General features: G+C 47.0%; 1 protein-coding gene across 3 annotated transcripts in view; it reads left to right on the top strand.

Moving 5' to 3' along the window:
• The window catches only part of LOC143148359 (uncharacterized), a 506,012-nt gene that overhangs the window by 308,022 nt on the left and 182,425 nt on the right, over positions 1 to 15,565 (top strand). The window contains exon 3 of one of the 3 annotated variants that reach the window (XM_076314644.1): positions 5,455 to 5,504. The exons of the other annotated variants lie outside the window; for them this stretch is intronic. Within the exon in view, the coding sequence (XP_076170759.1) occupies positions 5,480 to 5,504 (25 nt within the window). The 5' untranslated portion in view covers positions 5,455 to 5,479. The remainder of the gene's footprint in view (positions 1 to 5,454; positions 5,505 to 15,565) is intronic. 3 annotated transcript variants of the gene reach the window in all.

Here is a 15,565-nt window from a genome sequence, read left to right as displayed (position 1 = left end):
CTCGCGCAGGTACATCGCGCGTAACCGAGTTACAGCGAGCCGAAGCGGAGCGGAGCGAGTCGGAGGAACAAAAGAACGAGCCGATCGCCGAAACACCGCGGAGCGTGCAAGCAGCGTCGGTAAACTCGACGATAAAAGCGTGGTCCGAACGAGCGTTCGGCGATCATTTAGGTCAGCCCGCTCGTGATGCCGCGGCCGTTGAGGCCGAGAAAGAAAGTACATACCCCGGTCGACGGGATCGCGAACCCGGTGGACCGGCTCCGTTCGAGTTGTTTTGCGAGCGCGCGCAGCCTTGTAACCTGGAGTTTTATATCCTGCCCGGGCGCAATAAAGCCCCACGCCTCGCTGGTTTTCGGCTTCTGTGCGCGTACGCCCATCCGGTGAAGTCGTTTTCGAGAATATCGGTCGAAGAAGACGCATCGATCGAGATCTACCATGGTAACCGGAGACACTTCCCCGAAGAAGATCATCTTGTCTTATCCCCTCTTTCTTGATACCGGGAACGTCCTTCGGGTGAAGTCGTTTTCGAGAATATCGGTCGAAGAAGACGCATCGATCGAGATCTACCTTGCAAACCGGAGACACTTCCCCGAAGAAGATCATCTTGTCTTATTCCCTCTTTCTTGATACCGGGAACGTCCTTCGGGTAAAGTCGCTTTCAAGAATATCGGTCCGAGAATACTCTTCGACCTGGGTTGTTTTCTTTCTCGCATTGTCGCGATGTCTTGTGACACAGATAAGTTGAAGTTGCAGTTGAGTACAGTACCTTAGTCGAGGACACTTCCTCGCGAATGTCTTTCGGGTGAAGTCGTTTTTAAGAATATCGATCGGTAAGACGTCTCGAGTGAGGTCGCTTTCGAGAACATTGGTTAGTAGAAAATACGGCGGTCTATGTTACAAGTCGAGGACACTTCCCCGAAAAAGACCATTTTATTTTACCCCCTCTTTCTTGATACCGGGTAAAGTCGCTTTCGAGAACATCGGTCAATAGAAAACACGGCAAAGGTTTACGTTACAAGTCAAGAACACTTCCCCAAAAAAGACCATCTTATTTTACCTCCTCTTTCTTGATACTGGATAAAGTCGCTTTCGAGTATATCGATCGGTAGAAGACATTTCGGGTGAAGTCGCTTTCAAGAACATGAGTCAGTAGAAGACACTTCGACCAAGGTGTACGTTACAAGTCAAGGACACTTCCCCAAAGAAGAGCATTTTCTTTTATCCCCTCTTTCTTAATATCGTGAACATCCTTCGGGTAAAGTCGCTTTCGAGAATATCGATCGGTAGAAGACACCTCGTTTTCAAGAATATCGATCAAAATAGACTCTCGAGCTACGACCAACTTTACCTCCTTTCTTGCACCGTCGCAGTGTTCCGTAACACGGAAACTTTAAAGTTGTGGTCGAGTACCCTCGATCGAGAACACTTCTCCGAAGAAGACCATCTCCTTTCAACCCCTTCCTCTGGGTGTCGCTGTAGCTAGTTTCGTAAAAGATAGCGCTCCACCTCGGACTTTACGATCCGTATCAATACCATCGTGTTGTACCAGTCTCCCTTACAAACGAAAGGAACCGACCCGGAACAATTCTACCATTCGACCTCTGTCCATCAACCGTGGACTTTGGTCTTCAGTAAGGAAGCTTACACTCTGGTTATTTTGGTTGTGGAAGATTTTCTCTTCGAAGTCTTCGCTGTACAACCTTGACTACGATTTTAACAAAAGCAGAGATGTTTATTCGCATCGTCCGATATCAAGAAGGGACCCAACCCCAACTCGAAAAGAAAAGTCGAACGACGAAAGCGATGCACTCGAGTAGCGGTTAACCAAATCGTATCGAGGATCCTCAATAGTTAGCCAAAGGACTCGACGAGGATTACTGGCGCGCGTAAATTTCTCTCTCAATGTTCTCGGTCCCTGGAATCTTGAACGATCCTTCGCGATCATTGCGATGGTTCATCGTTAAGCGTGGGAGTGAGCCGAGTAGATCACGATGGAAACGTTCCCCGCGGGTTCTTCGGTTGGTTTCCGGCGGAGATGATTTAACATCGGGTTAGTTGGATCAGAGCGGAGAATTTCTTGGATGGAAGATCTTTCTAGTGTCGAAACTGGGGCATTCTTTGTACGAAAGCGATGCACTCGAGTAGCGGTTGACCAATTCGTTCGATCTTCGACCAACCCTTTCAATGCTTTGGGACGTAGAACGTATGGGACTCGTACTATATAAGTCCAAAGAAAGCTATCGATATGAACAATGAACGCGTACCTAAGTGTTCGAAACTAACATTCGCATATTATTCAATTCAACCTAAAAGAATTGCACTAGCGCTCCGTACGATCGCTCGACAAACTTCAAACAGAGAAAAAAATAATCCATCCCCCACGATGAAAGATACTATCAGATACTATCAAACTCTCAAAGGACCGTGCACCGCGTCTCCTTCTCGGTTTCCTCGGATCGAGGTTGACTCGTGTCGCTCTTGAATCGGACTTTTCTCGAGTTTCGTGCACACGGTGAAATTCAACGTGGATAGGAGCTTCTCTCGATATCGATCGTCGTGCCGTGGCTCGGGGTCAAGAATCTCAGCTCAGCGCCAAGGTCGACGCCTGCGAACTTTCCCCAGAAAACACAGTCCGCGGCCGTACGTACCTGCCGACTCGGCGCTCGAGCCAGAGAACGGCTCGATTATTCGCCGACGGGGCCTTCTAGCAGCGCCGATAAGAATGGGCCCCGGTAGAAACGGAATAAAAAATGGGTCACTCGGCGCGTATCGTCCTGACGAACAAGTCACTCTCGCAAACTGTCTCCGAGGCACCTTGGACGGGTCCTCGGTTGCGCGATAGGTGGGTCAGCCTCGGCCAGTGTTCTTCGTCTCGGTGAGTCATTCTCGGGCCCCGCGGCACTGCGGCCTGGCGCCAGTGTTACGCAACACGACCAGCGGCACCCTCGCGCGCGCGTACACGCGAGCCAGAGACGCTGCCCTGGGACCGTTCCATGTCCAAAACCATCGTCGTTTCGAATTTTTACTCGCTTCGTGTCGACTGCGAAACGTTCCTTGTCTTCGTCTTTGTATTCGTCCCGCGGACCAGTTCTCTTTAACGGAGTTGGATCTGTTCTTGTTAAAGGCGAATACATCGGGATCAAATTCTCATTCGTCTAAAGAGCCATTTTTATAGAACTCGATCTCAGTTGTCTAGAACAGCTAGATGGGAGCAACGAGTCAAGCTTGGTATTTTTAGGGTTAAATTTTTATTACACTAGTGGTCAACGAATATTGGTAGTTCTTCCAGATAGAACTAGGTTTCCTAGAATAGGTAGCTGAAAACACTGAGTCAAGTTTGGTATCTCTAGGGTTAAATTTCTATTAGACTTGTAGTCAACGACCATTGGTAGTTCTTCCAGATAGAACTAGGTTTCCTAGAATAGGTAGCTGACAACACTGAATCAAGTTTGGTATCTCTAGGGTTAAATTTCCATTACACTAGTAGTCAAAGAACATTGGTAGTTCTTTCAGATAGAACTCGATCTTGGTCTCTTAGAATATGTAGCTGAAAACACTGAGTCAAGCTTAGTATCTTTAGGGTTAAATTTCCATTACAGTAGTAGTCAACGAACATTGGTAGTTCTTTCAGATAGAACTAGGTTTCCTAGAATAGGTAGCTGAAAACACTGAGTCAAGTTTGGTATCTCTAGGGTTAAATTTCCATTACACTAGTAGTCAACGAACACAAGATAGATCTCTTCGCTAGAACTCGATCTCAATTCCCTAGAACAGATATCTTTAAACACCGAGTTGGATTGAATATCTCCAATGTCGAATTTCCATCGCGCTCGTGGTGAACGAACACTGGTGGTTCTTCTCGATAAAAGTCGCTCTTAATTTCCTAGAAAAGGTAAGTGGAAACGCGAGCGAGAGACGCTGCCCCGAGACGACCGTTCCATGTCCAAAAGCACATCGTCGTTTCGAAATTTTCCTCTCTTCGTGTCGAGAGCGTAAAACGTTCGTCGAGATACATTGTCTTGGTCTCGCGAACCAGTTCTCGGTACCGAAGCTGGACCTGTTCGTCTCGAAAGACGAACACGATCGAGATAAAATTCTCATCCGTCAAAAGAGGCATTGTTCGTCGGTAAGAATAATCGAAAGTATTCGGTGTAGCTCGAATCGTTGGTTCACGAATGGTTCGCGATCCACCGCGAAACCTTGGGATCCTCTTTCCTTCGACGCGATAATTGAATTATTTGGCAATATCAGGTTTTCTTCGTTTCGCGAGGACATCGTGTCCCTCGTTCACGAGCGTTACAGTCACTCGGGATCCGTGCGTGTCACCGACTCCGTTTCGTCGACGCGGTGGCCTCGGTTTACGAGCGAAATCGACGCTACGCGAGTAAACGTGCTTTCCTCTGGACGATTCGTAAGAAATGTAAACACAATTTCGAGTTCCGCGCAACGCGGACGATGATTGCCGGCACTTCTCGGAAATTCGAAACAATGGGCCTGTAAACACGGTGGATTTTTCACCGCACGAGACGGCGGTGTGCTCGCGCGTTTTTCTATTCTTCGCGATGTTGCTTTTAGGCGCGATGGATTCACCGTCTTCGAGGAAGACGGTGATTTGCGAACCCGCGGAACGAACGCCTGCCCTCGTAATGGAGGGTAAGATTACGAACGAGTTGTTTGGCCTACACGGATGATCGATAGGTATCGATGCATAATCTCACGGTTGAACGGTATCGCGCCTCGAATCGTAATCGTTCGGCTCGAACCCAACGACGCGAAAAATCCCCACTTTTTCAAACGTCGCTCGACAACGAGCGCAAATTCTCGGTTTCGCAACGCGGATAGTTTCGTCGGCCGATCGAGTCGAGCGTTTCGGAGCCTTCTATTTAAACGGGCTCGTTGTTCTTTCCGCGCGGCGATCTTACGGCGCTTTTGCGAGCGAGTAGGCGCGTGTTCCGTCCATCGAACGGTAAATTGAACGTTCAACGGGTTTCTCGGTGAAAAATTCACGCGCGATAGAAATTCGCGAGCGCCTGTACGATATTAACGATAATACAGGAAACGCGGAACTTTTACCCGAGAACGGATAAATCGAATCGAGACTTTAATCGGTTCGAGGAACTGTTCCAGGTTCGAGGGGGCCTTGAATTAATTCCAGCCCCGGCCAACGTTACGATCCAACGTTTTACGATCGAACTCCACCGTTCCGATAATACTCGTCGGGAATAAATCTTGGTCCCGGGGTTTCAGGCGCGTTGCACACGTGCACGCTTATACCCGCGATGCAACGACCAGCGGGAGTTTCGGCTCTCACGCCTCCGCTTCGGTCTCGTGAGATTTCGAGAGCCACGCGAACGTATCGACGAGAGAAAGAGAAAAAGAGAGAGAGAGAGAGAGAGAGAGCTGCATCGAGTGCTAGATTTACGAAATCTCGTTTTTATTTCTGTTCCAGGTAAGACAACTTCTCCTTTGTGCCTCTTCGATGACTCGTGGCTACCTTACACGTGGTAAATACTCTTATTTCATTTTTCCCTGAATCGTTGGAGATTCGTGGATCGGTCGTAGATATCTTTACGCGACACAAATATTTCCATCGTTTCCGTAGAGTCACGTACTTCCTTCGCGATACTTTCTTCTTTTTCGTAAAAATTCTAAGTTAATTCGATGATCACCGGGGAGATTTCAACGCGCGATAGAAGACTCGCGATATCGAAAACGATGGATGTTTCGAACGCGGAAGAGAACGGTAAGTGGCGTTGAAATTTTGCGTCCGGACTCTTTTCGAGTGTTTACACATTACAATATTGCTGGAGAGTCGCTAGAACGTTTCGAGGCGAGTACAGGGAGCATCTCGTACGAGCGGAGATTTTTCAGTCTCCCCTAGATGCGTTCCGGAGCGTTGATCAATATTTCGAGCCCCGAACTCGGCCGCGACCACCCAAGGGCTCGAAACTTCCTGGTGGTAATCGGCCGGCTAAATATGCGCCTCGCGTTTCCCGAAGCATCGCCATTCATCGCGGCGTAAATACGGACGTTTCGGGCTGGTCGTTTCGAGCCGAAGCTGTTACCGCGCCTGGAAGGTATAAAAGGAAATAACCGAATTGGCCACAAAGTTTCACGACATTCGCCGCGCCCCGAAACATCCGCCATAGGAAGTTAGACGCCTCTCGTGTATTTTGAAATTCCTCGAAGCGAAACGAGAAGCCGAGCGTTCGATTGCGAGCGAGTTTTTAAATACCAGGATCGAGAGAAAAGAATTCAAAGACACCGGGAACGATTCCATTGTCGATGGATGTAGTCCGGTGAGTAGTTTAGGAAAACTGCTTATTTCTAGTTCCATGAACTATACTCTAGAGTCTGCTATTTCTATTTTTACAGACTCTCTGTATCGCCTACAGAGTTTGTTTCTATTTCCATAGACTCTTTACACCGTAGACTCTGCTGCTTTTCATTTTCACACTTTCACCGGAGCTGCTACTCGCTTCGAATAAGTTGATAAGTTTTGTCGTTCGATAAGAAACGAAGCTGTTAAATTGGCCGTTTTATTCTTCCAAACATGTATATTTACAATTGTTCAAAGTCGAACTGTCTTAGTATCTTTTTACAATGGAGAAAACAATTGTTCAAAGTTCAACTGTCGTAATATTTTTTTTACAATAGAGAAGACGACAAAACTTATCAGCTTTTCATTTTCACACTTTTACCAGAGCTGCTACTCGCTTCGAATAGATTGCTTGGTAAATTTTATCGTTCGATAAGAAACGAAGCTGTTAACTTGGTCGTTTTATTCTTCCAAACATGTATATTTACAGTTGTTCAAAATCGAACTGTCGTAGTATCTTCTTACAATGGAAATAACAATTGTTCAAAGTTGAACTGTCGTAGTATCTTTTTACAATGGAGAAAACGACAAAACTTATCAGCTTTTCATTTTCACACTTTCACCAGAGCTGCTACTCGCTTCTAATAGATTGCTCGGTAAGTTTTATCGTTCGATAAGGAACGAAGCTGTTAATTTGGTCGTTTTATTTTTCCAAACATGTATATTTACAATTGTTCAAAGTCGAACTGTCGTAGTATCTTCTTACAATGGAGAAAACAATTGTTCAAAGTCGAACTGTCGTAGTACCTTTTTACAATGGAAAAAACTAATTATTCAAAGTTGAACTGTCGTAGTATCTTTCTCCAATGAAAAAAACAACAAAGCTTATCTTACAACCTACTAATTCCCTAGATTCTCTACTCAACAATCCGCTACTTCTGTTTCCCAAAACTCCCCGTATTACAAATTCCCCTGTCCAGTTGCACGCACAGTAGCACTACACAGAATGCTATCTATCCTCTTTCCAACAGGCCCTGTACATTTCAAAACTCAAAGATCTTCCCTGGTAAATTCCCCGATCTCCCGTATAAATCTGTTTCGTTCCCTCCCTAACGTGAGCTTCGTCCGTGTCCAAAGCCCGCGCGTGCACCTCGGTCGCGTCTCAACTCTTTCAATTGCTCAATCTCGAGCAGCGACACCTCCCTGTACCGGTCGCGGACTAATTTTTACTTAAACCTCGACGAAATATATAATTTCCCCTGCGTCGATCACAGTGATCACCCGGTCGATCGGCTGATAAAGATACCCCAACGACCGTCCATCCGTTCGTCCGTTCGTCCGTCCACCTGTACCGTAATTTGAATAAAACATATTCCTCGCCCCGTTTACGATCTCGTAGCCCGCGGCCCCACTCCGGCGGCTGATTAATTCGCAGTTCATTCGCTACACGCCAGTTTATCGGTAAACGCGTCAATTTACAACGTCGTTGGGAAGCACGGCTTACTCTCCGCCGTGGCGCCGCGACGGCCACCCAGGCAACAGTTTCCTCTCTACTGCGCTCGGAGGATTCCATGCCGGCTACCAACCACGCGATTATTCGGGCTCGTGTATCGTTCCTCGAAATTGTTATTATCGTTGTAAATAAGCGCGCGTTAACCGCGAGCCGCTTCGCGCGGCGGCCTCGTTTGCATAAATAAATAGTCAACGCCCCGCGAGCGTCGTTTCGGCGCGAACTTTTCGAACATGGCGCTCAGTTTTACGACACGGGCCGCGCGACTACGCGAAACGGTCACTGTGGAACGTTCGTTGCGAAAACGAGAGAGAACTTCTCGCTGAGAAGAGAGAAACGATTCTCCTCGAGACACCAGTGAGTAGTTTGAACGTTGAGGGAATTCGTAAGATTGTCGCAAGCGACTGTGAGAGATCGATGTCCGGGTACGTTGGACGATGACGAGAGACGAACCGAAAGTTCGGTTAGGAATCACCGGAGAAGGAATTTATTTCCAGGAGGTGACTCGTGATCAACGATCGCGTACTTTGGCTGTTACGTCGGAGCTCTAGTTCGATCTCTAGGAACAGTTACTCGAGCGAAACACCGAGTTTGGCTCGGTATCTTCGGGATTGAAGTACACTCGCAATCAACGATCACGTAGCCTGGATGTTGTTCTCGACAACGGTCCGATAGGATAGAGAAACACCGAGTTGGCTTTGGTATCACCGGGCTGAAATTTTCAACGCGCTCGCAATCAACGATCACGTACACACTCGGCATCGTGGCACGATGCTAGTTCGACGGAACAGGTAGCAGAGATAGGTTCTGTATCCCTAGGATTCAGTTTCCGAGCCACCGGTTCCTAATAAGAATCACGTACACTACCAGTTATCTCCGACAGAGTTCCTACTCGGTCTAATAGATCGGTTAGCGTGTACTCTTCTTAACCGAGTTAGGTGTAGCGTTCTCGGTGGACGGTTAAACGTCTAGGAGAATTACAACCTAATAACAATCGCGTGTTCTGGGAGTTATCGTGGCTGGGACCTTGGTCTCGTTGATCGGATAGCCAAAGGAAACACCGAGGTGAGTTTAGTAACCCTAGGATTCGATTGCTAGCAATGTTCAGCTCGATCGGTTAACCGAGAGGAACGCTGAGCTAGGTTCGGTATCTCGAGGGTTAAATTTCCATCGCGCTCCTAGTCAAGGAACACTGGTAGTTCTTCCCGATAGAGCTCTCGATCTCGTGCTCGTGGAACAAGTAACTGGAAGTACCCAGTTACATTTAGTATCTCCAGGGTTAAATTTCCATTACGTTCGTAGTTAACGAACATTGGTAGTGTTTCCAGGTAGAACTAGATCTTAGTCCTCTGCAATAGATGGCTGGAAACATCGAGCTAGGTTCGGTGTATCTTCGATGTTAAATTTCCATTACACTCGTAGTCAACGAACATTGGTAGTTCCTCCAGGTAGAACTCGATTTTATTCTCTTAGAATAGGTAGCTGAAAACACTGAGTCAAGTTTGGTATCTCTAGGGTTAAATTTCCATTACACTAGTAGTCAACGAACATTGGTAGTTCTTCCACGTAGAACTCGATCTTAGTCCCCTAGAATAGGTAGCTGAAAACACTGAGTCAAGTTTGGTACCTCTAGGGTTAAATTTCCATTACACTAGTAGTCAACGAACATTGGTAGTTCTTCCACGTAGAACTCGATCTTGTTCTTCTAGAATAGGTAGCTGAAGACACTGAATCAAGTTTGGTACCTCTAGGGTTAAATTTCCATTACACTCGTAGTCAACGAACACAAGATAGTTCTCTTCGTTAGAACTCAATCTCAATTTCCTATAATAGATAGCTTTAAACACCGAATTGGGTTGAATATCTCCAATATCGAATTTCCATCGCACTCGTAGTCAAGAACACTGGTAGTTATTCTCGATGGAGGTCGATCCCGTGAAACAGGTAGCTAGAAACACCGAGTTAGGTTCGACATCTCCAGTGTTAAATTTCCATCGCCGGAGGTTCCAAAGGTCGATCCTATTTTAATGGAACAGGTATCTGAAAACACCGAGCGAAGTTTAGTATCTCTAGGATGAAATTTCCAAGCGTTCCGTCGATCGAGGATCGCGTATCCCCGAAAGTCTGTAAACCGGTGACCTCGATGCGGGGAATAGCCGCTCTCTTTACGATGACCGGCGCGAGTTATCGGTTCGGCAGTTGCTAACGAGCGAGAGGAAGCCCAGGATGCCGCGGCTCGGCTCGGCGCGGCGCAGCTTCGATAACGTACAGCGTGTCGAGCGTATCGCGACGAGCCTAGGCGTCCCGGAGAGTAATCGGTATCGGCGCGCGGCCCGATACGCCCTCGCCCCGTGAGAAACCCAACAAGATAAACTAATGACGAATCCGTGCAACGGTACGTAAAAGTCCGCGGGAATCGGGCTTTCCTGGGGGACTCTCGGCTCCCGGTGATACGATAAACGGATGATACATTACCCGCTCGGATCCTCGCCGCGTACAGGGAGCCGATCGTTTCGACGCGAACGATCGCCACGGTCCAGCGTTTGCGAAACGTTCGTGGGTGTACTCGTTGGACGTGGATCGATGATTCGCGTCCACGTGGAAATTTCAGGGACTCTTACAGTTCGACGACGAGTGCAGTTTCGATCGAGTAGCGTCGAGAACCTCCCGCGAGGGAGTATTTGTGTCAACGAGTTGAATCCACTCTCTGGTCGGAGATTTCCATCGTATCGCGACAAGTGGACTTTCGAAAATTGAAAATTGCTACCGAAATTGTCGATTGAACTGTTGCAAGGAATCACTGAGCGAGTAGAACGAAACGTATCAGCGTGTCTTTGCGAGGTGATCGTAGAACGTACGAGTAATTTTTATTCGTCTTCGATCGAAGAATCGACCGTAAATCGAAATTTCGAAGAAACTGTAGAAGTAAAATTTAATGTAGAAGTAAAATTAAACTGTACGAGTAAAATTTATTCTTCGCTAGGAGAATCGACCGTAAATTGGTAAAGTTTCAGTTCGAAATTCACCGAAATTTCGAAGTAACTGTAGAACACTGTACGAGTAAAATTTATTCCTCGCTCGTAGAATCGACGTTAAATCGGTAAACTTTGAGTTCGAGAATCACCGAAATTTCGAAGTAACTGTAGAACACTACGAGTAAAATTTATTCCTCGCTCGTAGAATCTACGGTAAATCGGTAAACTTTGAATTCGAGGATCACCGAAATTTCAAATCACACGAATAATTTCGATCTCGATTTCCCGAAAGGATTGCACCGAGTAAATTTCAGTTCGACTTTGAAAACGAAACGAACAATGTACCCCTACCGAGTACACGATCCACCCGCGTAAGAGTTTCGTCGAGAGAACGATCTCTCCACAGTCCAGAGGACTATAGGACCTCTAGGAACGATCGAAGCTATCGAATCGCGAAAAAGATCCTACGAGGAATGTCTCGTACGTTTCGAGAGAGTCGTCGGTTAGGAAAGCTCGACATCGTTACTAATTGAGCGTACCGAAGCGGGCCCAACAGCTGTAGCCGCGCATATTGCGCTCGAGCAGCTGGATCTCGTTCGGTTCACGGGCGCGTCATTCGAGAGCGTCGAGGGGGCCGGTTCGAGCGCGCGCGGCAAAATAAGAACAGAAACGAGGCCCCAGGGTGGCGATCAGGGACTATAGGTGCCCGGAGATGCTCATAAATCTTGTCCTAACGCACGGTTTATTACTTGTAATCAAGCAACCATGAATTCTGCTGAAATCACCTACGTTATAGCGAGCATGCGTCTGCCTTCTACTTATCCTCCCTTGCGCGCGCATCAACCCCCGGCCGGCAGGACGGTTCGCTACCATCCCGGAGCTACCTTCTCGCTGTTTTTCCACCTTGGAAACCCTTCCCCGTGCGCGAGAAACGATCATTTCCCCACGGGCGGAGAAGCGGTTGCCCTCCGGGTACGAGAGGATCGTCGAAGGGACCGGGTATAACGAGTTCTTGCCGATTGAATACGTTTGTCGGGGATTGCTCCCACGAAATAATACCGTTATTACGGCCGAACCTACTCCATTATTATTTCTTTCGATCGTTTCGGACGTTTCGCAGCCGTGAGTTGCCTACCTCCGATGCCTCGGCTGATTGAATTATTTTTAGCGTCTAAGGCGCGCGGCTAGGGTAGCGGTTCTGGTTCGCCTGGAGCATCGATTTCGCGCTGGGATTTCGGCGAGTTTCCTCGCCAATTCTTTTTTTTTTGCCGATCTCGGCGAACTCGGATCATCGTGAACATCTAGGAATCTCGAATGTTTCGAAAAGTTTGAAACCGTTTGAAACTCTGTTATCCGTCGTTAAAATGGAGGAACCTTCTCGAGGGTCTCGAATCTGTGCTCCGTTTTGTTATTCGATCCAACGGCGATATCGAAGAGCTTTGGGGGACCGTTCTTAATTTAACGGGAACATTTTCCTTGTAAATTGGCTCGAGTGTCCAAAAATCGAGACTTTGAGAATCGAGACTTTGAAAAATCTCGTAACGTCACTGTTCTTAAAATACGGAAGAACTCACGTTCGCCAGCACCCTCGAAACCGTCCAAGTATCGCGTTCGATTTCTTCTTACTCGAATCGAGCGATATCTAGCTCGCTCTGTATATTCCCAGCCCTCTGAGAAAGAATAGAATCGATCCTTCTCAAATATTCGAACACACCGCGCCGAAATAATTCCTACCGTCGAAACGGAGAACGAAGCGTCCGCGTTTTTCTCTCGCGAGTTTTAAAATCGATGATTCGGGTGATCGTCGATGGAAAAAGCGATCGACCCGGACTCCGCTTGGGTTTTTTGCCTCGGAGTTTCTTCCCCTCGCGGTTCTCCTCCGCGCGCAAAAAAAAAGGGAAAAAAAATGTAAGAGAGAAGAAGAAGAAGAAACCGAGGGCGTCTCGGGCGGAGCAAATTAATTCCGATTAGCGTTCCTCGCGCTTCCATCGATCTCGATCTCGATCTCCGCTCGAGATACCGTGCGGCCGGCTTGCGTAACTGCGGTATTTAATATTCCACCTACCGATAAATAACGCCCCGTTAACCGAAGCGCCGATGATCTTCGAGAGACGAACCGCCTCGGTTCTTTTCTTTTTTCGTCTATTCGCCCGAGCATCCGCCTCTCTCGTCTCGCCGCGGCCATTATCGACGCTTTAACACCGTGACGGCTTCGAAACGACGCTCGATCGGTCGAGAATATATATATACATATATAAAGTCTGCCTATTTATTAACAGGAATGGGTGTCTCGGTGTAACACGAACGGGAGAGATTTCTCCTCGGCGAACAGGTGTACCGCGCTGAATAACTTGTCTTCGATCTAATTATACGGAGTGTCGAGAATAGGGAAAAAAGTGTTGTGTAAACACGAGTGTAAAACGATTCGATACTTTATCGAACGACCGTGATAGAAGCGCGACAAGAGGAAGGTGAACTTGTCACGAAGACGATGCTTTTCAACCACTCGCGATTATCCAAATCTTGTTTCGAGTAATCTTTGACTTTTTTAACGAGGATTGGGGGAAAAGTGTCGTCTAAACACGAGTGTGAAACGATTGGATACTTCATCGAACGACTCGTGATTATCCAAATTCTGTCCCGAGTAACCTTTGACTTTTTTAACGAGGACTGGGAAAAAAAGTGTTGTCTAAACTCGAGTGTGAAACGATTGGATACTTTATCGAACGACCGTGATAGAAGCGCGACAAGAGGAAGTTGAACTTGCCACGAAGACGATGCTTTTCAACGTCTCGCGATTATCCAAATTCTATCACGAGTAACCTTTGAATTTTTTAACGAGGATTGGGGGAAAAGTGTTGTCTAAACTCGAGTGTGAAACGATTGGATACTTCATCGAACGACTCGTGATTATCCAAATTCTGTTCCGAGTAACCTTTGAATTTTTTAACGAGGATTGGGGGAAAAGTGTTGTCTAAACTCGAGTGTGAAACGATTGGATACTTTATCGAACGACCGTGATAGAAGCGCGACAAGAGGAAGGTGAACTTATCACGAAGACGATGCTTTTCAACCACCCGCGATTATCCAAATCTTGTCTCGAGTAATCTTTGACTTTTTTAACGAGGATTGGGGGAAAAGTGTTGTCTAAACTCGAGTGTGAAACGATTGGATACTTCATCGAACGACTCGTGATTATCCAAATCCTGTCCCGAGTAACCTTCGACTTTTTTAAGGAGGATCAGGGTGTTTGACGATGCTGGTCCATACACGGTTTACGTTCGAAAATCTTGGGTGTGTAAACCGACTAATGTTTTTATTATTCGGTACGGGTGAAAGTTTCGATACAATCGAGATTCTCGTATCTTCCAGACCGTTGCATCGAGTTCTAACGAAGACGCTTGGTCCTTCGACCGAGAAACGCAAACGAGAAGTAACAGAGTTGTAAAAGAGTTACGTTGAAAATCCACTTGGTAGATTATACGTTTCTCTTACCCTCTCGATCGATACACGCTAAGAAAAATAATCGAATTACAAAGAATACGTGTTAAAAATCCACTTTGTACGTTCTATGCTCTTCTTAAGCTTTCAACAGATAAATACAAATTATTAAAATACATTTTAAAAATCCACTCTATACATTCTACGCCTCGCAACGAAAAGTAATCGTGTTATAAAAATTACACGTTAAAAATCCACTTTGTAGATTCTACGCTCTATTTACCTCCTCTACCGACAAACTCAACCACATTATGAAAAATACACGTTAAAAGTCCACTCTGTAGATTCTGCGCTCTACTTGCCTCCTCTACCGACAAACTCAACAAAATTATTAAAAATGACAAATTAAAAATTCACTCTGTAGATTCTCCGCTCTCCTTTTCGAGCCGAATCATTTCCACCCCATAAACGCAATATAAAATTATCCAGTTATCAAAAAACACCAATGACAGATTCACCACCAAAATTCAACGCTCCCCCTAATCCCACTTCGTGGAACGCGACAAAGGGTTATCAATCTGTAAAAAAATACAGGACCACCGTTTCGATTCGTTGATTTATCGTTGGTGATCGCGACCGCGCGCCATCCTGTTCTCATCCTCGTTAACGCGAGCGTGGTCCCCCTCCCTAACGGTAATTACCCGCTCGAACTCTGTTAAACATCCCGCGATCGCTCCGGTCCTCCCGCCGCGAATTCCGCCGGGGTGAACCCAGGTAACGGTGGATATAAACAATGTCCCTTGGCCACGGTTTTTATCGCCGGCAGCTGGTTTCCTGGCGTTGTAAAACCGAGTAACGGGAGCACCTCCCGCGGAGTTTTGGAAATCGTGGCGCGCCGGGCCAGGTTTTTTCCACGGCGAGCCGTCCGAGACTTCGATGGTCATTACCTTTACGATCGATCACACCGCTCATTATCTTTAAGAGTGTTGCGAGAGCCCGCGCGGGGGCCGTTAGTCGTTCAACGTGGTTCAGTTTGCGCCCCGTCGCCGCTTCCATTACACGCGCGAACGATTCCTTCGTTACTTTGTAATTTCGCTAGCGTGCCCAATACCGATCGTTGTCCACTTCCATTACACGCGCCAACGAGATTCCTTCGTTACATTGTAGCTTCGTTAACGTTCACCACCGATCGTTTCGTTCGGTTCGTCGAATTGTCACCCCGCGACATCGGCGTTCCCGGAGCGTCAATGCGTCGCGAAGGATCCAGCGAGCGACACGGACCACCCAGAATGCGACATTTTGTTTTCCAGAAACATCTAT

Source organism: Ptiloglossa arizonensis, chromosome 6, assembly GCF_051014685.1.
Source record: "Ptiloglossa arizonensis isolate GNS036 chromosome 6, iyPtiAriz1_principal, whole genome shotgun sequence".
Lineage (NCBI taxonomy): Eukaryota > Metazoa > Arthropoda > Insecta > Hymenoptera > Colletidae > Ptiloglossa > Ptiloglossa arizonensis.
The sequence above is the reverse complement of the archived record's forward strand: the minus strand, read 5'-3'. Positions and strand labels throughout refer to the sequence as shown.